Genomic DNA, 24,518 nt, shown 5'->3' with positions numbered 1-24,518 from the left:
GGGATTGTCTTGGTTTCCAGCTACAGTACTACAGGGATTGTCTTGGTTTCCAGCTACAGTACTACAGGGATTGTCTTGGTCTCCAGATACAGTACTACAGGGATGGTCTTGGGCTCCAACTACAGTACAACAGTACTACAGGGATTGTCTCGGTCTCCAGCTACAGTACTACAGGGATGGTCTTGGTCTCCAACTACAGTACTACAGGGATTGTCTTGGTCTCTAGCTACAGTACTACAGTACTACAGTACTACAGGGATTGTCTTGGTCTCCAACTACAGTACTACAGGGATTGTCTTGGTCTCCAGCTACAGTACTACAGTACTACAGGGATTGTCTTGGTCTCCAGCTACAGTACTACAGGGAGTGTCTTGGTCTCCAGCTACAGTACTACAGTACTACAGAGATTGTCTTGGTCTTCAGCTACAGTACTACAGGGATGGTCTCGGTCTCCAGCTACAGTACTACAGTACTACAGGGATTGTCTTGGTCTCCAACTACAGTACTACAGGGATTGTCTTGGTCTCCAGCTACAGTACTACAGTACTACAGGAATTGTCTTGGTCTCCAGCTACAGTACTACAGGGAGTGTCTTGGTCTCCAACTACAGTACTACAGTACTATAGAGATTGTCTTGGTCTTCAGCTACAGTACTACAGGGATGGTCTCGGTCTCCAGCTACAGTACTACAGGGATTGTCTTGGTCTCCAACTACAGTACCACAGTACTACAGGGATTGTCTTGGTCTCCAGCTACAGTACTACAGTACTACAGGGATTGCCTTGGTCTCCAGCTACAGTACTACAGGGATTGTCTTGGTCTCCAGCTACAGTACTACAGGGATGGTCTCGGTCTCCAGCTACAGTACTACAGTACTACAGGGTTAGAAACTACATTTCTTACTCTCTCTTTTTATTGTGTTTACCATAACAGCTCTGGTAGCAAATAAACTGTCAATTATGATGACTCACTCTCACTCTCTTTCTTCTTGATGCGTTTGCGTCGTCTGTCGATAGATGCCACCTCAGACTTGAGAGACAGGTAGTGGTTCCTGATGTCCTGCAGCTTCTCCTGGAGGAAGGAGATCCTCTCCAGACTACACATCTTCTCCAGGTCCGCTAGGGGAGGAGAGGAACAACATTGAAAGGAGAGGACTCAGTGGGATGTTTCAGAGTAGAAACATTGAAAGGAGAGGACTCAGTGGGATGTTTCAGAGTAGAAACATTGAAAGGAGAAGACTCAGTGGGATGTTTCAGAGTAGAAACATTGAAAGGAGAGGACTCAGTGGGATGTTTCAGTGTAGAAACATTGAAAGGAGAGGACTCAGTGGGATGTCACATTGAAAGGAGAGAAATCAGTGAGGTGTTTCAGAGTAGAAACATTGAAAGGAGATGTGACGGCTCCTCCCTGCTCTGTCTACTGAGTTTTGCTGTGCTTACTTCCTGCAGGAGATTGGTGGGAAGAGTAGGAGAGGTGGGCGGAGCTGGGAGGGTAGTCAGTGCTGATGGGGCACACCTGTGAAAGCTCAGCTGTGGCAAAAAGAGATTCCTCTCTCCGTGCATACCTTTGGTTATTTTGTTGTGGCTTTGGCATTTGACACCTAATTTACTGACCTTCATGCCTCATCTGATTATTGTTGTGAGTTTACTTTATTTATGGAATACATTCATATTGTTATTCTTTTACTCAGTGTGTGGTTTCCTATTGTTACAATCTTGAGCCAGGTTGTAACAGAGAGAACACTGGGGTGTTTCAGAATAGAAATATTGAAAGGAGAGGAATCAGTGGGTTGTTTCAGAGTAGAAAGCTAAACCAAACAGTATAAAACTAGTCAGTCCTCTGTCCATTGCCCTCTGTGTGATCACAAAGGGTTCTGTCTGACAAATCTACTTGTACAGTAACAGACAATCTGGTGGGACGTAGATGAGAATTCCTGTAGCTAGCATCAATCTGGAGGGCTTGAGGCTCTGTGAAAGACAGCCAGGGTTGGTTGAGGCTCTGTGAAAGGCAGCCAGGGTTGGTTGAGGCTCTGTGAAAGACAGCCAGGGTTGGTTGAGGCTCTGTGAAAGGCAGCCAGGGTTGGTTGAGGCTCTGTGAAAGACAGCCAGGGTTGGTTGAGGCTCTGTGAAAGACAGTCAGGGCTGGTTGAGGCTCTGTGAAAGACAGTCAGGGCTGGTTGAGGCTCTGTGAAAGACAGTCAGGGTTGGTTGAGGCACACTTACACATCTGGACGCTCCACTTGTAGACGGATGCTGTTCTGCCATGGTGCGCTCTGTGGTCAGGGTACCCATGCTGCTGCTCCTTGTGGTACTTCTGGCTGGATGGAGGTGTGTGTCCCTCAACCTGTCCCTGGCTGAGACACTTGGAGGAGATGGACCCCTTCATGTCTGCTGCACCATGGGTCTTGGAGGCTGAAGACTTAGCCATACTCTCACCCACTAACTGGTCTTCACTGTCACTGCTGTGGGCTGTAGGGGGGAGGGGATGGCAGGACAGGAAGGAGAAGATATTAATTAGCTACAAACGTATTTTTCATTTGAACAACTTTTACAAGTAGATTCATTCCTTCGTTGGTAATTGCTCGTGCTTTGAGAGTTGTTAGAATGAACATTTGAAGACGTTCTACAGCCAGATTCACCAGCCCTAGCGGAGGGCCAGATTCACCAGCCCTAGCGGAGGGCCAGATTCACCAGCCCTAGCGGAGGGCCAGATTCACCAGCCCTAGCGGAGGGCCCGATTCACCAGCCTAGCGGAGGGCCCGATTCACCAGCCTAGCGGAGGGCCCGATTCACCAGCCCTAGCGGAGGGCCAGATTCACCAGCCTAGCGGAGGGCCAGATTCACCAGCCTAGCGGAGGGCCAGATTCACCAGCCTAGCGGAGGGCCAGATTCACCAGCCCTAGCGGAGGCCCGATTCACCAGCCCTAGCGGAGGGCCAGATTCACCAGCCCTAGCGGAGGGCCCGATTCACCAGCCCTAGCGGAGGGCCCGATTCACCAGCCCTAGCGGAGGGCCCGATTCACCAGCCCTAGCGGAGGGCCAGATTCACCAGCCCTAGCGGAGGGCCAGATTCACCAGCCCTAGCGGAGGGCCAGATTCACCAGCCCTAGCGGAGGACAGACACGCCCCCCTCAGAGAGTGAGAGACACAGCTTAATGTGAGCTCTCACATTTTTTCAACATGTTTTTAAAAAAAGGATAGAGTTAGATCGACAGCCTTGGTTTCTCAAATGATTGCCTCGACGGGTTTACCAACTACTTCTCTGATAGAGTTCAGTGTGTCAAATCGGAGGGCCTGTTGTCCGGACCTCTGACAGTCTCTATGGGTGTGCCACAGGGTTCAATTCTCAGGCTGACTCTCTTTTCTGTATACATCAATGATGTTGCTCTTGCTGCTGGTGATTCTCTGATCCACCTCTACGCAGACAACACCATTCTGTATACTTCTGGCCCCTTCTTGGACACTGTGTTAACTAACCTCCAGACGAGCTTCAATGCCATACAACTCTCCTTCCATGGCCTTCAACTGCTCTTAAACGCAAGTAAAACTAAATACATGCTATTCAATCGATCACTGCCCGCACGTCCAGCATTACTACTCTGGACGGCTCTGACTTAGAAGATGTGGACAACTACAAATACCTGGGTGTCTGTTTAGACTGTAAACTCTCCTTCCAGACTCACATTAAGCATCACCAATCCAAAATTAAATCTAGAATCGGCTTCCTATATCGCAACAAAGCATCCTTCACTCGTGCTGCCAAACATACCCTCGTAAAACTGACCATCCTACCGATCCTCGACTTCGGTGATGTCATCTATAAAATAGCCTCCAATACTCTACTCAACAAACTGGATGCAGTCTAACAGTGCAATCTGTTTTGTCACCAAAGCCCCATACACTACCCACCATTGCGACCTGTACGCTCTCGTTGGTTGGCCCTCGCTTCATACTCGTCGCCAAACCCACTGGCTACAGGTTATCTACAAGTCTCTGCTAGGTAAAGCCCTGCCTTATGTCAGCTCACTGGACACCATAGCAGCACCCACTCGTAGCACGCGCTCCAGTAGGTATATTTCACTGGTCATCCCCAAAGCCAATTCCTCCTTTGGTCATCTTTCCTTCCAGTTCTCTGCTGCCCACGACTGGAACGAATTGCAAAAATCTCTGAAGCTGGAGACTCACATCTCCCTCACTGGCTTTAAGCAGCTTACAGATCACTGCACCTGTACATAGATCGGCTGTTTACAGATGGGCTATCTACCTACCTCATCCCCATACGGGTATTTATTTATTTATTTTGCTCCTTTGCACCCCAGGATCTCTACCTGCACATTCATCTTCTGCCGATCTACCATTCCAGTGTTTAATTGCTACAGTGCCTTGCGAAAGTATTCGGCCCCCTTGAACTTTGCGACCTTTTGCCACATTTCAGGCTTCAAACATAAAGATATAAAACTGTATTTTTTGTGAAGAATCAACAACAAGTGGGACACAATCATGAAGTGGAACGACATTTATTGGATATTTCAAACTTTTTTAACAAATCAAAAACTGAAAAATTGGGCGTGTAAAATTATTCAGCCCCCATAAGTTAATACTTTGTAGCGCCACCTTTTGCTGCGATTACAGCTGTAAGTCGCTTGGGGTATGTCTCTATCAGTTTTGCACATCGAGAGACTGACATTTTTTTCCTTAAACTTGACCCCCAAAAAACATCTTGGTCAGATGGCTTAGACCCTTTAGGCTTGGCGACGATAGGGGCAGCAAACTCACCTCCAACCTTTTTCTCCTCTCTGGAGAGGTTCCCATTGCTTTGAAGACAGTCACGGTTTGTTCTTTATTTAAAGGGGGAGATCAAGCTGATCCTAACTGTTATAGGCCTATTTCTCTTTTGCCCTGTTTATCAAAAGTGTTGGAGAAACGTATCAATAATCAACGGACTGGTTTTCTTGATGTCTATAGTGTTCTCTCTGGTATGCAATCTGGTTATGGATGTCACTGCAACCTTAGGTCCTCAATGATGTCACCATTGCCCTTGATTCTAAGTGATGTTGTGCTGCTATTTTTATTGACTTGGCCAAAGCTGTTTGTGTTAGACCATTCCATTCTTGTGGGCTGGCTAAGGAGTACTGGTGTCTCTGAGGGGTCTTTGGCCTGGTTTGCTAATTACATCTCTGAGTGCAGTGTATAAAGTCAGCCACTGATTGTCACCAAGGGAGTACCCCAAGGCTCGATCCTAGGCCCCACACTCTTCTCAATTTACAGCAACATAGCTCAGGCAGTAGGAAGCTCTCTCATCCATTTATATGCAGATGATACAGTCTAAAACTCAGCTGGCCCTTCCCTGGATATTGTGTTAAATGCTCTACAACTTTCTTAGTGTCCAACAAGCTTTCTCTGCCCTTAACCTTGTTCTGAACACCTCCAAAACAAAGGTCATGTGGTTTGGTAGGAAGAATGCCCTTCTCCCCACAGGTGTGATTACTACCTCTGAGGGTTAAGAGCTTAAGGTAGTCACCTCATACAAGTACTTGGGAGTATGGCTAGACGGTGCACTGTCCTTCTCTCAGCACATATCAAAGCTGCAGGCTAAAGTTAAATCTAGGCTTGGTTTTCTCTATCGTAATCGCTCCTCTTTCACCCCAGCTGCCAAACTAACCTGGATTCAGATGACCATCCTACCCATGCTAGATTACAGAGATATAATTTATAGATCGGCAGGTAAGGGTGCTCTCGAGTGGATAGATGTTCTTTACCATTCTGCCATCAGATTTGCCACCAATGCTCCCTACTGCAGCCCTCATCTTCCACATACAACACCCGTTCTTCTAGTCACTTCTGTTAAGTGTCCCCAACACATCCCTTGGTCGCTCACTTCATTCAAAGACTCAATCATGGACTCTCTTACTGACAGTTGTGGCTGCTTTGTGTGTTGTATTGTTGTCTCTACCTTCTTGACCTTTGTGCTGTTGTCTGTGCCCAATAATGGTTGTACCATGTTTTGTTTTGTTACCATGCTGTGTTGTCATACTGCTCACTTCTTGTGCTGTTGTCTCTCTTGTTGTGATGTGTGTTTTGTCCTATATTTATATTGTTTTCAAATTTTGTAATCCCAGGCCCCTGTCCCCACAGAAGGCCTTTTGGTAAAAGTATTCCCCATTTGTAATTAACTGACTTGGCTAGCTAGAAAAAAAGGGCCAGATGCCCTAGAGGAGGGACAGATTCCTCAGTACCTAGTGGGTGCTGTCAAAGACAGGGATATCATGCTCGTCCTTACCAGTTTTCCTGTTGTTCTTCTTGGGAGGCACTGAGCTCTTTCTGTTTGGCTTGGGTTTCTTTGCTGCTCCACCTGCCTGCTGTTCCTTCTGACGCTTGTGACTGGCAGACACTGGAAGGTGAAGACGGGAAGGACAAGTGTATAAACAAAGCCTGTCAAACATCTCCAAACTAAAATGGAAAGAGGAACAAGAGTACTCAATGTCTGCTCAGCTTTCTCTCACTTTAACTGTGAACTTTTAATCAACATGTTTTTGTTTTTTCACATTAAAATCACAAAACATATTTTCTGTGTTGTAGCCTAACTAGATAACAGGCTATAAAGGCCTGGGGAAATTTGCCATTTAAATAATACCAAAGGAAGAGGTATACTTTAGGCTAACTGGTGAATTTGCAAGACAGATGACCAAGACATATGCGTACGGTTCTGCCTGCCCCCTCTCTCTCCCTTGTGCTCGCCTGGGGCGTATTCATTACGCCGATTTTTGTTGCAAAACTTTTCTTAAATGGAACGAAACGGGAAGTAACATGTAACTCTTTTAAACTGTTGCATTTTATTTTTTTAAAGTATAAATACACTACATGACCAAAAGTATGTGGGCACCTGCTTGTTGAACATCTCATTCCAAAATCATGGGCATTAATATGGAGTTGGTCCCCCCTTTTGCTGCTATTACAGCCGCCACTCTTCTGGGAAGGAGTTCCATTCGATGTTAGAAGATTGCTGCAGGAACTTGCTTCCGTTCAGCCTCGAGCAGTAAGGTCAGGCACTGATGTTGGGCTATTACGCCTGGCTCGCAGTCGGTGTTCAAATTCATCCCAAGAGTGTTTGATGGGGTTGAGATCAGGGCTCTGTGCAGGCCAGCATTTGTGCACGGGGGCATTTGTGCTTTGTGCACGGGGGCATTGTCATGCTGAAACCGGAAAGGGCCTTCACCAAACTATTGCCACAAAGGTGGAAGCACAGAATTGTCTAGAATGTCATTGTATGCTGTAGCATTAAGATTTCCCTTCACTGGAACTAAGGGGCCCGAACCATGAAAAACTGCCCCACCATTATTCCTCCTCCACCAAACCTTACAGTTGGCACTATGCATTGAGGCAGGTAGCGTTCACCTGGCATCTGCCAAACCCATATTTGTCTGTCGGACTGCCAGATAGTGAAGCGCTATTCATTTCCACTGCTCCAGAGTCCAAAGGCGGTGAGCTTTACAGCCGACGCTTGGCATTGCGCATGCTGATCTTAGGCTTGTGTGTGGCTGCTTGGCCACGGAAACTCATTTCATGAAGCTCCCGACGAACAGTTTGTGGCGACGTTGCTTCCAGGGGCAGTTTGGAACTCTGTAGTGAGTGTTGTATACACTTCATCACTCGTCGTTCCCGTTCTGTGACCTTGTGTGGCCTACCACTTCACAGCTGAGCCGTTGATGCTCCTACACTTTCACTTAACAGCACTTATAGTTGACCGGGGCAACTCTAGCAGGGCCAAGATTTGACAAACTGACTTGTGGCATCCTATGATGGTGCCACATTTGAAAGACACTGGGCTCTTCAGTAAGGCCATTTTACAGCCAATGTTTGTCTATGGAGATTGCATGGCTGTGTGCTCGATTTTATACACCTGTCAGTAACGGGTGTGGCTGAAATTGCTGAATTGACTAATTTGAAGGTAGGTGTGTGTGTGCATCTGGAAAGTATTCAGCCCCCTGGACTTTTTCCACATTTTGTAACAGTAGCCTTATTCTAAAATGGATTAAATTGAGAAAAAAAAGATCTACACACACTACCCCATAATGACAAAGCGAAAACAAATGTATTAATAATAAAATGTTCGATTGGGTTCAAGTCCATGCTCTGGCTGGTCCACTCAAGGACACTCATAGACTTGACCCGAAGCCACTCCTGTGTTGTCTTGGCTGTGTGCTTAGGGTCATCGTCCTGTTGGATGGTGAACCTTTGCCCCGGCCTGAGGTCCTGAGCGCTCTGAGGCAGATTTTCTTCAAGGATCTCTCTGTACTTTGCTCCGTTCATCTTTCCCTCGATCCTAACTAGTCTCCCAGTCCCTGCTGCTAAAAAACATCTCCACAGCATGATGCTGTCACCACCACGCTTCACTGTAGGGATGGTGTCAGGTCTCCCCCAGATGTGATGCTTGGTATTCAGGCCAATGAGTTCAATCTTGGTTTCATCAGAGAACAGAATTTTGTTTCTCATGGTCTGAGTCCTAGGTGCCTTTTGCCAAATTCCAAGCAGGCTGTCATGTGCCTTTTACTGAGGGGCTTCCGTCTGGCCACTCCACGATAAAGGCTTGATTGGTAGAGTACTGCAGAGATGGTTATCCTTCTGGAAGGTTCTCCCATCTACACAGAGGAACTCTGGAGCTCTGTCTGAGCGACCATCAGGTTCTTGGTCACCTCCCTGACCAAGGCCCTTCTCCCCTGATTGGTCAGTTTGGCCGGGTGGCCAGCTCTAGGAAGAGTCTTGGTGGTTCCAAACGTCTTACATTTTTAAGAATGATGAAGACCACTATGTTCTTGGAAACCTTCAATGCTGCATATATATTTTTGGTACCCTCCCCAGATCTGTGCCTCGACACAATCCTGTCTTCGACCTCATGGCTTGGTTTATCTGTTCTGACATGCACTGTCAACTGTGGGACCTTTTTATAGACAGATGTATGCCTTCCCAAATCATGTCCAATCAATTGAATTTACCACAGGTGGACTCCTATCAAGTTGTAGAAACATCTCAAGGAAGATCAATGGAAACAGGATGCACCTGAGCTCAATGTTTAGTCTTATAGCAAAAGGTCTGAATACTTATTAACAATACATTTTTTTCATTTGCAAAGAATTTGAAAATCCTGTTATCGCTTTAATTGTAGGATTTTATTTGTATTTAATCCATTTTAGCAACAAAATGTGGAAAAAGGGAACTAGTCAAATTTCACCTACTCATTACAGGTTTTTATTTTATTTTTACGGTTTTCTACTTTGTAGAATATTAGACATCAACTATGAAATAACACATGGAATCATGTAGTTACCAAAAAAGTGTTAAACAAATCAAAATGAGATTCTTCAAAATTCTATTTCACCTTTATTTAACCAGGTAAGCTAATTGAGAACAAGTTCTCATTTACAACTGTAACCTGGCCAAGACAAAGCAAAGCAGTTCGACACAAAAAACACAGTGGAATAAACATACAGTAGAAAAAAAAAATATATATATAAATATATATATAAATCTATATAGGTGGGTATAAGATAAGGGAGGTAAGGCAATAAATAGGCCATAGTGGCGAAATAGCTATTAAACACTGGAGTGATAGACGTGCAGAAGATGAGTTTGCAAGTAGAGATACTGGGGTGCAAAGGAGCAAAATAAATAACATTATGGGGATGAGATAGTTGGATGGGATATTTACAGATGGGCTATGTACAGGGGCAGTGAGCTGCTCTGACAGCTGGTGCTTAAAGCTGGGAATCAACAGTGGTAAATAGCTCCCAACATTTTCCGTCGGCCCTGGCTCCCTTGGGAATGTTATATTAACCTTTTAATTTTAACTTAACTATTATAGTTGATGGTTATTACTGGTTTCTTAATGTGTTTGAGCCAATCAGTTGTGTTGTGACTAGGTAGGGGTGGTATACAGAAGCCCTATTTGGTAAAACACCAAGTCCATATTATTGCAAGAACAGCTCAAATAAGCAAAGAGAAACAACCATCATTACTTTAAGACATGAAGGTCAGTCAATATGTACAATTTCATATCTGAGATCAAATTGTGTGTGTGCAAATTGCATGGAATTGTTGTGCAATTTTAAATGTTTAAATATGAAACTAGTTGTGAAAATATGACATGTAATTTTAGCTTCTTAAATGAGAGAACGGTTTGTCATAGAGAAACTCTGCTCACTCAGAGGCCCCGCCCAAGTGAACAGACACTGGTTGTAAACTATGAAACACGCCTTTCTTTCACCACTATATAAACACGTTGACAAAAATGTAACTTCCTGTTCTGAGGACATGAGGACGACGACGCTAAAAGGGCTCAGATAAGAACCTAACGAAATTAGCATCAAATTTCAACGTGAAGATGACGATCAACACGCCGAAAGGATGAATTTCGACTATACCAGACAGAATATAGCACAAGCTTAAAAGTATGGCAACTTGGTATAAACTTTGAACTCCTATTCACTTCAGAAGTGATACCTCCTAGCCGTTGAGTTAGCAGCAGCAGCTGCTGTAAACATGAGCTCGGAAAGCTGAAGAGTTCCATCAGCCACTCCTGGGCTACAATCACCTATCCGGACCCGTTTTACTGCCGATGCGGAGCCCCACCGGGACTTCACGACTGGACTACCTGTTATCTGCCCGAGGGAGTTATCCAACTGGCCCCTCCGTCACGACGTTACCTGAACGCCCATCAGCGGCCCGCTAATCGTTAGGCTGCTATCTGAATAGGTCTATCTGACAATTTTTCTTGGGTCACTATAACTATATCGCCAATTGGATTGATCCCTTCTACTAGTCCCTAACAGTTTTATGTGCATGCTGTAAGCGGTCTGTATGCAGCCAAATGATGGTCAGAGACCAAGAGCAGCACTGCCCCCTCAAGATTCTGAGCCTGCTTGGCAGGGTTGGTCCTGCAAAGCCAAAGCCCCCTAAAGGGAGAGCATACTACACAAGGAAATTCTCAAAGCTGCTAATGAGAACCTTGATGACCTTGTCCCTAGCCGGTGGGATTCCTGTGGGGTGTCCCCACCCAGGCAGTGACAGTGCTGGCAACACTAGCTGCAGTAACCCATGGGGAGGGGGTCACACTCAGACATTCAGAGAGGGGGTATATTATTGTGACCCTAGTTGCACAGAATCAAAAGTCTGACTGCATGGAGATGCTTGGGAATATGGTCAATACGGGTGACTGTATTGTAGGGGTTTCAGGGAAGAGGTGTACATTTGACCTCCATCATCTAGGATGTGACAATAAAATCTCTTAATTTTTGCCTATTTTTTTGTGTGGTCTTGCAGGCCTTCTCGAGCAGCTGCAACTGCAAGTACATTTGTAAATCAAGACCTATCTTGAGTTGGGCTCTGGGGTGGTGCAATTGTTGAGTAAGTGAGTTTATGGTTGTGTGGGGGTATGGTTTGAGTGTGTGTGGGTGTATGTGTGTATCCCACAACTGTTGCGAAGAAGTAAAAGATGTTAGGGACAATAGAGGATGATCCACAGCTATATATAATACAAATCGAGGTGAGGGCGATGGAAATGCATTTGGCAGTTAATCTACTTCAATTCGGGAAAATGGCACAGTGTGCTCTTTCCAAAGGATGGAACCAAGTCGGTTATGGGTTATGGGATACAGGGGGTCGAGGGTGGTCTGCCAGGCATTGGGATGACAAACCAACTCGGGATAAGGAGGGTTTTTAGCGGGTGGAATAGTAGGGACCAATTGGAGGTTTACTTAGTAGAAAGGCAAAGATCATGGTACAGCTATATAGACACTCAATCATCATGTTACTGTTTAATGGTACGTTTACAAACATATATTTTGATAAAAATAATTGAAAGTTGTGTCTCATAGGTGGTGAAATAAGTATAGCCAGTTACAATTGTAATGGCCTAGCAGATTATAAGAAAAGACAATCAGTATTTACCTGGCTAAAAGAGAAGGAATATAATATATATTGTTTACAGGAAACCCATTCAACAGTTTTAGATGAAGTTTTGTGGAAAAAGAACTGGGTGATGGTTTTAAAAATCAATCATTTTGATACAAATGTGCAAATTGTCCAAACAGATTCTCAAGGTAGATGGATTATTTTAAATATGTTATTGGACAATACAGAATTTATTGGACAATACAGAATTTCCACATGGGCGAGGATATTGGAAATTTAATCAAAGCCTACTAGATGATAAATTGTTTAGAACCAGGACAGAAGAATTTATAACTGACTTTTCCAGACATAACATAGGTACAGCAGATCCCCTTATTGTATGAGACACTTTTAAATGTGCCTTTAGAGGCAATGCAATTAAGTACTCATTTATAAAACAAAATCAATTTAGATCAAAAGAGTCCATATTAACAAAGGCAATTGAAGGACTAACAGTACAATTAGATAGCAATAAAAACTGTACTATAGAGGCACAGAATAAGTTAGAGGAAAAACACAAAGAAATGGAGGAACTTATTCAAGAAAGTTATATTATAAAAGATATATTATAAAAAATAAAGTGAACTGGATGGAATATGGGGAAAATGCACCAAATTCTTTTTCAATCTTCAATATAGAAATGCTACCAAAAAAAATGTATTAAAACTTGATCCCCTCTACCACACGGAACCCCACTAATCTACCGACGGAAACGCACGAGGTGGCTAAAAACAGACCTCCATCCTATGCTAGCTTGCTACCGATGGCCCGGCTAGCTGTCTGAATCGCCGTGACCCCAACCAACCTCACTACTCACTGGACCCTTATGATCACTCGACTAAGCATGCCTATCCTTAATGTCAATATGCCTGGTCCATTACTATTCTGGTTAGTGTTTATTGGCTTATTTCACTGTAGAGCCTCTAGCCCTGCTCACTATACCTTATCCAACCTTTCAGATCCACCACCCACGCGATGACATCACCTGGATTCAATGATGTTTCTAGAGACAATATCTCTCTCATCCTCACTCAATACCTAGGTTTACCTCCACTGTATTTACATCCTACCATACCTTTGTCTGTACATTATACATTGAAGCTATTTTATCGCCCACAGAAACCTCCTTTTACTCTCTGTTCCGGATGTTCTAGACGACCAATTCTCATAGCTTTTAGCCGTACCCTTATCCTACTCCTCCTCTGTTCCTCTGGTGATGTGGAGGTTAATCCAGGCCCTGCAGTGTCTAGCTCCACTCCTATTCCCCAGGCGCTCTCATTTGATGACTTCTGTAACCGTAATAGCCTTGGTTTCATGCATGTTAACATTAGAAGCCTCCTCCCTAAGTTTGTTCTATTCACTGCTTTTGCACACTTTGCCAACCCGGATGTTCTAGCCGAGTCTGAATCCTGGATTAGGAAGACCACCAAAAATTCTGAAATTTTCGTTCCCTAACTACAACATTTTCAGACAAGATAGAACGGCCAAAGGGGGCGGTGTTGTAATCTACTGCAAAGATAGCCTGCAGAGTTCTGTCCTACTATCCAGGTCTGTACCCAAACAATTTGAACTTCTACTTTTAAAAATCCACCTCTCAAAAACAAGTCTCTCACCGTTGCCGCCTGCTATCGACCACCCTCTGCCCCCAGCTGTGCTTTGGATATAAATATGCACATTATCGAACAAATCATACATGTATTGTGTAACATGATGTCCTATGAGTGTCATCTGATGAAGATCACCAAAGGTTAGTGATTCATTTTATCTATATTTCTGCTTTTTGTGACTCCTCTCTTTGGCTGGAAAATGGCTGTGTTTTTGTTTCGCTGTAAATCATTTTTGAAATTGGACATGATGGGTAGATTAACAAGATGTTTATTTGCTCAATTGGACTTGTTAATGTGTGAAAGTTACATATTTATAAAAAGTATATTTGAATTTCGCACACTGCCTTTTCAGCGCAATGTTGAGGTAGGGTTCCGCTAGCGGAACGCTTGGCCTAGACAGGTTAACCTGTTGAGTGTAGGGGGCAGTACCCAAATGTACCCAAATGAAACTGCCTATTTCTCAGGCCCAGAATCTAGAATATGCATATAATTGGCAGATTAGGATAGAAAACATTCTAAAGTTTCCAAAACTGTCAAAATATTGTCTGTGGGTATAACAGAACTGATATTGCAGGTGAAAACCTGAGGAAAATCCAACAAGGAAGTGCCTAAGAACGAATCCCCCTGTTCCATTGCATGCCTTCCCTCCATTTAAAGGGATATCAACCAGTTTCCCTATGGCTTCCACATGATGTGAACAGTCTTTAGACAAAGTTTTAGGCTTTTATTCTGAAAAATGAGCGATAACGATTACATCGCGTCAGTGGATGGCTGGGTGCCAGCAGAGTTTTGCATGCGCAACAGCTTGGAGAAGACATTTTCTCTCTCTCTCCTATTGAAAAAGCTACAGTCCAGTTGAAATATTAGTGATTATTTATTGTAAAAACAACCTGAGGATTGATTATAAAAAACGTTTGACATGTTTCTACGAACTTTACGGACACTATTTGGAAGATTTGGAACCTGTGGATTTCTGAACAAAATGTACCAACCAAATGGAGGTTTTTGGATATAAAAATAATCTTTATCAAACTCTATTGCACTTGTGATTTCAAGAAAATTAAATATTTTTAGTAATTGAATTTGAATTTGGCGCTCTGCAATTCAGCGGATGTTGACGAAAATGATCCCACTAACGGGATGGATGCGCCAAGAAGTTAACCAACACAAAAACATCCTACGATGTTCTGCATTAGCATCGAACAGACCCCATGATATGCAACTTTTCAGGGAAGCTAGAAACCAATATACACAGGCAGTTGGAAAAGCCAAGGCTAGCTTTTTCAAGCAGAAATGTTCTTCCTGCAACACAAACTCCAAAAAGTTCTGGGACTGTGTAAAGTCCATGGAGAATAAGAACACCTCCTCCCAGCTGCCCACTGTACTGATGATAGGAAACACTGTCACCACTGATAAATCCACTAAAATTGAGAATTTCAAAAAGCATTTTTCTACAGCTGGCCATGCTTTCCACCTGGCTACCCCTACCCCGGTCAACAACACTGCACCCCCCACAGCAACTCAGCCAAGCCTTCCATTTCTCCTTCTCCCAAATCCAGTCAGCCGATGTTCTGAAAGAGCTGCAAAATCTGGACCCCTACAAATCAGTGGGGCTAGACAATCTGGACCCTTTCTTTCTAAAATGACCTGCCGAAATTGTTGCAACCCCTATTACTAGCCTGTTCAAACTCTTTCGTGTCGTCTAAGATTCCCAAAGATTGGAAAGCAGCTGCGGTCATCCCCCTCTTCAAAGGTGGGGACACTCTTGACCCAAACTGCTACAGACCTATATCTATCCTACCCTGCCTTTCTAAGGTCTTGGAAAGCCAAGTCAACAAACAGATTACCGACCATTTCGAATCCCACCATACCTTCTCCGCTATGCAATCTGGTTTCAGAGCTGGTCATGGGTGCACCTCAGCCACGCTCAAGGTCCTAAATTATATCTTAACCGCCATCGATAAGAAACAATACTGTGCAGCCGTTTTCATCAATCTGGCCAAGGCTTTCGACTCTGTCAATCACCACATCCTCATCGGCAGACTCAATAGCCTTGGTTTCTCAAATGATTGCTCGCCTGGTTCACCAACTACTTCTCTGATCGAGTTCAGTGTGTCAAATTGGAGGGCCTGTTGTCCGGGCCTCTGTCAGTCTCTATGGGGTTGCCACAGGGTTCAATTCTTGGACCGACTCTCTTCTCTGTATACATCAATGATGTCGCTCTTGCTGCTGGTGAGTCTCTGATCCACCTCTACGCAGACGACACCATTCTGGCCCTTCTTTGGACACTGTGTTAACAACCCTCCAGACGAGCTTCAATGCCATACAACTCTCCTTCTGTGGCCTCCAATTGCTCTTAAATACAAGTAAAATTAAATGCATGCTCTTCAACCGATCGCTGCCTGCACATGCCCGCCCGTCCAACATCACTACTGTGGACGGTTCAGACTTAGAATATGTGGACAACTACAAATAGTTGTGTTGGGTGTCTGGTTAGACTGTAAACTCTCCTTCCAGACTCACATCAAACATCTTCAATCCAAAGTTAAATCTAGAATTTGCAAGAATTTCGCAACAAAGCCTCCTTCACTCATGCTGCCAAGCATACCCATGTAAAACTGACCAACCTACCGATCCCCGACTTCGGCGATGTCATTTACAAAATAGCCTCCAATACCCTACTCAGATTGCATCCAATTTATTATCACAGTGCCATCTGTTTTGTCACCAAAGCCCCATATACTACCCACCACTGTGACCTGTACGCTCTCGTTGGCTGGCCCTCGCTTCATACTCGTCGCCAAACCCACTGGCTCCAGGTCATCTACAAGACCCTGCTAGGTAAAGTCCTCCCTTATCTCAGCTGTCCTAACAACTCACAGATTACAGCACCTGTACATAGCCCATCTATAATTTAGCCCAATCAACTACCTCTTCCCCTACTGTATTTATTTTGCTCCTTTGCACCCCCATTATTTCTATCTATCTTTATTTGACTCTTTGCAAATTGGAATCCATTTATCCGGAGGTTGCATTCATTGTAGCTGGGGATTTTAACAAGGCTAATCTGAAAACAAGACTCCCTAAATTTTATCAGCATATCGATTGCGCATCCAGGGGTGGAAAAACCTTGGATCATTGTTACTCTAACTTCCGCGACGCATATAAGGCCCTGCCCCGCCCTCCTTTCGGAAAAGCTGACCACGACTCCATTTTGTTGATCCCTGCCTACAGACAGAAACTAAAAAAAGAAGCTCCCACGCTGAGGTCTGTTCAACGCTGGTCTGACCAAGCTGACTCCACACTCCAAGACTGCTTCCATCACGTGGACTGGGAGATGTTTCGTATTGCGTCAGATAACAACATTGACGAATACGCTGATTCGGTGTGCGAGTTCATTAGAACGTGCGTTGAAGATGTCGTTCCCAAAGCAACGATTAAAACATTCCCTAACCAGAAACCGTGGATTGATGGCAGCATTCGCGTGAAACTGAAAGCGCGAACCACTGCTTTTAATCAGGGCAAGGTGACTGGTAACATGACCGAATACAAACAGTGCAGCTATTCCTCCGCAAGGCTATCAAACAAACTAAGCGTCAGTACAGAGACAAAGTAGAATCTCAATTCAACGGCTCAGACACGAGGTATGTGGCAGGGTCTACAGTCAATCACGGACTACAAGAAGAAAACCAGCCCAGTCACGGACCAGGATGTCTTGCTCCCAGGCAGACTAAATAACTTTTTGCCCGCTTTGAGGACAATACAGTGCCACTGACACGGCCTGCAACGAAAACATGCGGACTCTCCTTCACTGCAGCCGAGGTGAGTAAGACATTTAAACGTGTTAACCCTCGCAAGGCTGCAGGCCCAGACGGCATCCCCAGCCGCGCCCTCAGAGCATGCGCAGACCAGCTGGCCGGTGTGTTTACGGACATATTCAACCAATCCCTATACCAGTCTGCTGTTCCCACATGCTTCAAGAGGGCCACCATTGTTCCTGTTCCCAAGAAAGCTAAGGTAACTGAGCTAAACGACATTCAACACCATAGTACCCTCCAAGCTCGAGACCCTGGGTCTCGACCCCGCCCTGTGCAACTGGGTACTGGACTTCCTGACGGGCCGCCCCCAGGTGGTGAGGGTAGGCAACAACATCTCCACCCCGCTGATCCTCAACACTGGGGCCCCACAAGGGTGCGTTCTGAGCCCTCTCCTGTACTCCCTGTTCACCCACGACTGCGTGGCCACGCCTCCAACTCAATCATCAAGTTTGCGGACGACACAACAGTGGTAGGCTTGATTACCAACAACGACGAGACGGCCAACAGGGAGGAGGTGAGGGCCCTCGGAGTGTGGTGTCAGAAAAAATAACCTCACACTCAACGTCAACAAAACTAAGGAGATGATTGTGGACTTCAGGAAACAGCAGAGGGAACACCCCCCTATCCACATCGATGGAACAGTAGTGGAGAGGGTAGCAAGTTTTAAGTTCCTCGGCATACACATCACAGACAAACTGAATTGGTCCACTCACACAGACAGCATCGTGAAGAAGGCGCAGCAGCGCCTCTTCAACCTCAGGAGGCTGAAGAAATTCGGCTTGTCACCAAAAGCACTCACAAACTTCTACAGATGCACAATCGAGAGCATCCTGGCGGGCTGCATCACCGCCTGGTACGGCAACTGCTCCGCCCACAACCGTAAGGCTCTCCAGAGGGTAGTGAGGTCTGCACAACGCATCACCGGGGGCAAACTACCTGCCCTCCAGGACACCTACACCACCCGATGTTACAGGAAGGCCATAAAGATCATCAAGGACAACAACCACCCGAGCCACTGCCTGTTCACCCCGCTATCATCCAGAAGGCGAGGTCAGTACAGGTGCATCAAAGCTGGGACCGAGAGACTGAAAAACAGCTTCTATCTCAAGGCTATCAGACTGTTAAACAGCCACCACTAACATTGAGTGGCTGCTGCCAACACACTGACACTGACACTGACTCAACTCCAGCCACTTTAATAATGGGAATTGATGGGAAATGATGTAAAATATATCACTAGCCACTTTAAACAATGCTACCTAATATAATGTTACATACCCTACATTATTCATCTCATATGCATACGTATATACTGTACTCGATACCATCTACTGTATCTTGCCTATGCTGCTCTGTACCATCACTCATTCATATATCTTTATGTACATATTCTTTATCCCCTTACACTGTGTATAAGACAGTAGTTTTGGAATTGTTAGTTAGATTACTTGTTGGTTATTACTGCATTGTCGGAACTAGAAGCACAAGCATTTCGCTACACTCGCATTAACATCTGCTAACCATGTGTATGTGACAAATAAAATTTGATTTGATTTATCTCTACTTTGAACATTCTTCCACTGCAAATCTACCATTCCAGTTTTTTTTAACTTGCTATATTGTATTTACTTCGCCACCATGGCCTTGTTTTTGCCTTCACCTCCCTTATCTCACCTCATTTTCTCACATTGTATATAGACTTATTTTTCTGCTGTATTATTGACTATATGTTTGTTTTACTCCATGTGTAACTCTGTGTCGTTGTATCTGTCGAACTGCTTTGCTTTATCTTGGCCAGGTCGCTGTTGTAAATGAGAACTTGTTCTCAACTTGCCTACCTGGTTAAATAAAGGTGATCTGGTCTACCTGGTTAAATAAAGGTGATCTGGTCTACCTGGTTAAATAAAGGTGATCTGGTCTACCTGGTTAAATAAAGGTGATCTGGTCTACCTGGTTAAATAAAGGTGATCTGGTCTACCTGGTTAAATAAAGGTGATCTGGTCTACCTGGTTAAATAAAGGTGATCTGGTCTACCTGGTTAAAATAAAGGTGATCTGGTCTATCTGGTTAAATAAAGGGGAAATAAAATAAAAACATCATGACATGGTCTAAAAAAATTAAAATAAATTCATGATAAAATCGTCCATTGCCCATCCCTGCTCTAGAGGTGTTGAAAGCAGAGGGGGAGAAATCGAACGAGAGGGACACTACCACAACTTAGTCAGGAGAACTTAGTAGCACGACTGCCTGGAAATTGAAAAATGTCGACTCAAAAAAAATTCTGGAGCAAAATGTTTGAGGTATTCAAGCAAGAATCCTTCATTTTCCAGGTGCACTGGTTTCACAGCAAAATATATAGGCGTATATAAGCCAGTAAAATAGTGGCTCTGTAGAGCCCTGGTAAGAGTAATTTATCTGAATTGCCAAGGACTCCGGTAACTTCAAACCATTTCATTACACGAAGTAGGTCTGGATGGAGAATAAATCCTCGGTAAAGATATCCCTGCCATTTCATTTATTTAACACTCATGTTCCTGATTTGGTTTAAAATTACATAAAATATCCACCATCAATTGAGTCGGCATCTCTAGGCCCTCACACCCATAACTATTCAGATCTGAACATTTCTCTGCAATACCATAAAGAAGCCTGATAGCTGAACTGTAGGTACGTTTTGGATTTTGTGTTCAGTGTTGCCGTGCCGACTGCTACTACTGAACTCCAGACTGCAGGTAGAGTTGGAGTGGCTGTGAGAGGAGGACAGGTTACGTGGACCGTCTGGGAGGAAGGCTGTACTCTGGGAGGAGGGGGATCCTTCCCCCACATGGTGTTGCTCCTGGTCTGAACAAGGCTTTACTCTGAGAGGAGGGGGATCCTTCCCCCACATGGTGTTGCTCCTGGTCTGAACAAGGCTTTACTCTGAGAGGAGGGGGATCCTTCCCCCACATGGTGTTGCTCCTGGTCTGAACAAGGCTTTACTCTGGGAGGAGGGGGATCCTTCCCCCACATGGTGTTGCTCATGGTCTGAACAAGGCTTTACTCTGGGAGGAGGGGGATCCTTCCCCCACATGGTGTTGCTCCTGGGCTGAACAAGAAGCCTTTACTGATCCATATGAGACGGAAATTGGTATTCTGCTGTACAATGGCCCTCCGATATATATGAACACACACACATTTCCTTGGAGATGTTAGTGCAGTCGGACATGGGATTCGAACCGGCAACCATCCAGTTGCTGGCCTGCTTCTCTAACCACTAGGCATCTCAAATTCAAATCTATACCTCAAGCCAGTTCCACTGCTGGTTTTCATTCTTCCGCTCTAATCAGGGACTAATAGACTTGGGACACCAGGTGGGTACAAATAATGACTAGGTAGAACAGTGGAGCAGTAGTAGTACAGACCTCTTCACATTGATCTACATACGAGTGTGTGCTTGGCTATAGAGTTTCTGGAGAAGGGGACACCTTTCGGTAACATGACATGGGTCCATTCATTTCTTGACTTTCAAATAGCAACGTGATAGAGAATTTCCTGTTGTTGTATCCTATTTGAGGTAGGCAAAGATGTATCACGTTGAAAAGATCACCACTGTAAACTAATTTGAAAGAAAACCAATTGCATATTTAAATAATAGTTTGGCCTACATGTAATGAAAGTTTAGGTTTGATTTACATGACCGTGTTTTGTGTCTGCCAGTTGGCTGTTTGTTTGGTCCACCAGCAGCTTGCTAGCTAGCTGACTAAAAACGGCAAGCAAGCTAGCCTTTTTAGGTTCCCACATCTCTCCCATGTGAAATAATACGATTTATAAATAATTTGCCCTGGCAAATATTCTAAGCCTACTTGCCAGTGTAACCTACAACATTATCCCAGTTTAATATGCTGCTTCAATGTATTCACTCCCATAACAGCTAAAATAGAGAAAAGGATACCAGCTGTTTTTAACCGTGTAGCGGTAGTTATTAATACAAAAAAATACCTTTTGGAGGGAATTCTAATCAGGCTAAAATGTTGTCTCCGCGAGGAATGAAACGGTGTCAGAGCGTGTTAGGAAACATCCCCACGTCTCCTCGAGGAACGAAACGGTGCCGGAGCGTGTTAGGAGCCACCCCCACGTCTCCGCCAGGAACGAAACGGTGCCGGAGCGTGTTAGAGCCACCCCACGTCTCCGCCAGGAACGAAACGGTGCCGGAGCGTGTTAGAGCCACCCCCACGTCTCCGCGAGGAACGAAACAAAACGGTGTCGGAGCGTGTTAGGAGCCCCCTACGTCTCCTCGAGGAACAAAACGGTGTCCGAGCGTGTTAGAGCCCCCCACGTCTCCGCAAGGAACAAAACAGTGTCGGGGAGTGTTAGGAGCCACCCCCACTTCTCCGCGAGGAACAAAACAGTGTCGGGGAGTGTTAGGAGCCACCCCCACTTCTCCGTGAGCAACAAAACGGTGTCGGAGCGTGTTAAGAGCCACCCCCACATCTCCGCGAGGAACAAAACAGTGTCGGAGCGTGTTAGGAGCCACCCCCACGTCTCCTCGAGGAACAAAACGGTGTCCGAGCGTGTTAGGAGCCACCCCCACGTCTCCGCGAGGAACAAAACGGTGTCGGAGCGTGTTAGGAGCCACCCCACTTCTCCGTGAGCAACAAAACGGTGTCGGAGCGTATTAGGAGCCACCCCCACGTCTCCTCGAGGAACAAAACGGTGTCGGAGCGTGTTAGGAGCCACCCCCACGTCTCCGCGAGGAACAAAACAGTGTCGGGGAGTGTTAGGAGCCACCCCCACTTCTCCGTGAGCAACAAAACGGTGTCGGAGCGTGTTAGGAGCCACCCCACGTCTCCACGAGGAACAAAACGGGCCCCACAAGGGTGCGTTCTGAGCCCTCTCCTGTACTCCCTGTTCACCCACGACTGCGTGGCCACGCACGCCTCCAACTCAATCATCAAGTTTGCGGACGACACAACAGTGGTAGGCTTGATTACCAACAACGACGAGACGGCCTACAGGGAGGAGGTGAGGGCCCTCGGAGTGTGGTGTCAGGAAAATAACCTCACACTCAACGTCAACAAAACTAAGGAGATGATTGTGGACTTCAGGAAACAGCAGAGGGAACACCCCCATCCACATCGATGGAACAGTAGTGGAGAGGGTAGCAAGTTTTAAGTTCCTCGGCATACACATCACAGACAAACTGAATTGGTCCACTCACACAGACAGCATTGTGAGGAAGGCGCAGCAGCGCCTCTTCAACCTCAGGAGGCTGAAGAAATTCGGCTTGTCACCAAAAGCACTCACAAACTTCTACAGATGCACAATCGAGAGCATCCTGGCGGGCTGTATCACCGCCTGGTATGGCAACTGCACCGCCCTCAACCGTAAGGCTCTCCAGAGGGTAGTGAGGTCTGCACAACGCATCACCGGGGGCAAACTACCTGCCCTCCAGGACACCTACACCACCCGATGCTACAGGAAGGCCATAAAGATCATCAAGGACATCAACCACCCGAGCCACTGCCTGTTCACCCCGCTGTCATCCAGAAGGCGAGGTCAGTACAGGTGCATCAAAGCTGGGCCCGAGAGACTGAAAAACAGCTTCTATCTCAAGGCCATCAGACTGTTAAACAGCCACCACTAACATTGAGTGGCTACTGCCAACACACTGTCAATGACACTGACTCTACTCCAGCCACTTTAATAATGGGAATTGATGGGAAATGATGTAAATATATCACTAGCCACTTTAAACAATGCTACATTATATAATGTTACTTACCCTACATTATTCATCTCATATGAATACGTAGATACTGTACTCTATATCATCGACTGCATCCTTATGTAATACATGTATCACTAGCCACTTTAACTATGCCACTTGGTTTACATACTCATCTCATATGTATATACTGTACTCGATATCATCTACTGTATCTTGCCTATGCTGCTCTGTACCATCACTCATTCATATATCCTTATGTACATATTCTTTATCCCCTTACACTGTGTATAAGACAGTAGTTTTTGGAATTGTTAGTTAGATTACTTGTTCGTTATTACTGCATTGTCGGAACTAGAAGCACAAGCATTTCGCTACACTCGCATTAACATCTGCTAACCATGTGTATGTGACAAATAAAATTTGATTTGATTTGATTTGATTTGGGAGCCACCCCCACTTCTCCGTGAGCAACAAAATGGTGTCGGAGCGTGTTAGGAGCCACCCTCACGTCTCCGCGAGGAACAAAACGGTGTCGGAGCGTGTTAGGAGCCACCCCCACGTCTCCTCGAGGAACAAAACGGTGTCGGAGCGTGTTAGGAGCCACCCCACGTCTCCGCGAGGACCAAAACAGTGTCGGGGAGTGTTAGGAGCCACCCCACTTCTCCGTGAGCAACAAAAACGGTGTCGGAGCGTGTTAGGAGCCACCCCACATCTCCGTGAGGAACGAAACGGTGCCGGAGCGTGTTAGGAGACACCCCACGTCTCCTCGAGGAACAAAACGGTGTCGGAGCGTGTTAGGAGCCACCCCCACTTCTCCGTGAGCAACAAAACGGTGTCGGAGCGTGTTAGGAGCCACCCCACATCTCCGCGAGGAACAAAACAGTGTCGGAGCGTGTTAGGAGCCACCCCACGTCTCCTCGAGGAACAAAACGGTGTCGGAGCGTATTAGGGAGCCACCCCCACGTCTCCTCGAGGAACAAAACGGTGTCGGAGCGTGTTAGGAGCCACCCCCACGTCTCCGCGAGGAACAAAACAGTGTCGGGAGTGTTAGGAGCCACCCCCACTTCTCCGTGAGCAACAAAACGGTGTCGTAGCGTGTTAGGAGCCACCCCACGTCTCCGCGAGGAACAAAACGGGGCCCCACAAGGGTGCGTTCTGAGCCCTCTCCTGTACTCCCTGTTCACCCACGACTGCGTGGCCACGCACGCTCCAACTCAATCATCAAGTTTGCGGACGACACAACAGTGGTAGGCTTGATTACCAACAACGACGAGACGGCCTACAGGGAGGAGGTGAGGGCCCTCGGAGTGTGGTGTCAGGAAAATAACCTCACACTCAACGTCAACAAAACTAAGGAGATGATTGTGGACTTCTGGAAACAGCAGAGGGAACACCCCCCATCCACATCGATGGAACAGTAGTGGAGAGGGTAGCAAGTTTT

At 45.7% G+C, this 24,518-nt stretch overlaps 1 protein-coding gene across 1 annotated transcript in view; it reads right to left on the bottom strand.

The window, feature by feature from the left end:
- The window catches only part of LOC112239891 (AT-rich interactive domain-containing protein 4B-like), a 180,945-nt gene that overhangs the window by 5,991 nt on the left and 150,436 nt on the right, over positions 1-24,518 (bottom strand). Inside the window, 3 exon segments of the mRNA XM_042305847.1 lie at positions 972-1,118; positions 2,223-2,468; positions 6,280-6,390. Coding sequence (XP_042161781.1) covers positions 972-1,118; positions 2,223-2,468; positions 6,280-6,390 — 504 coding nt within the window.

This window comes from Oncorhynchus tshawytscha, linkage group LG25, assembly GCF_018296145.1.
Source record: "Oncorhynchus tshawytscha isolate Ot180627B linkage group LG25, Otsh_v2.0, whole genome shotgun sequence".
NCBI classification, from domain to species: Eukaryota; Metazoa; Chordata; class Actinopteri; order Salmoniformes; family Salmonidae; genus Oncorhynchus; species Oncorhynchus tshawytscha.
The sequence above is the reverse complement of the archived record's forward strand: the minus strand, read 5'-3'. Positions and strand labels throughout refer to the sequence as shown.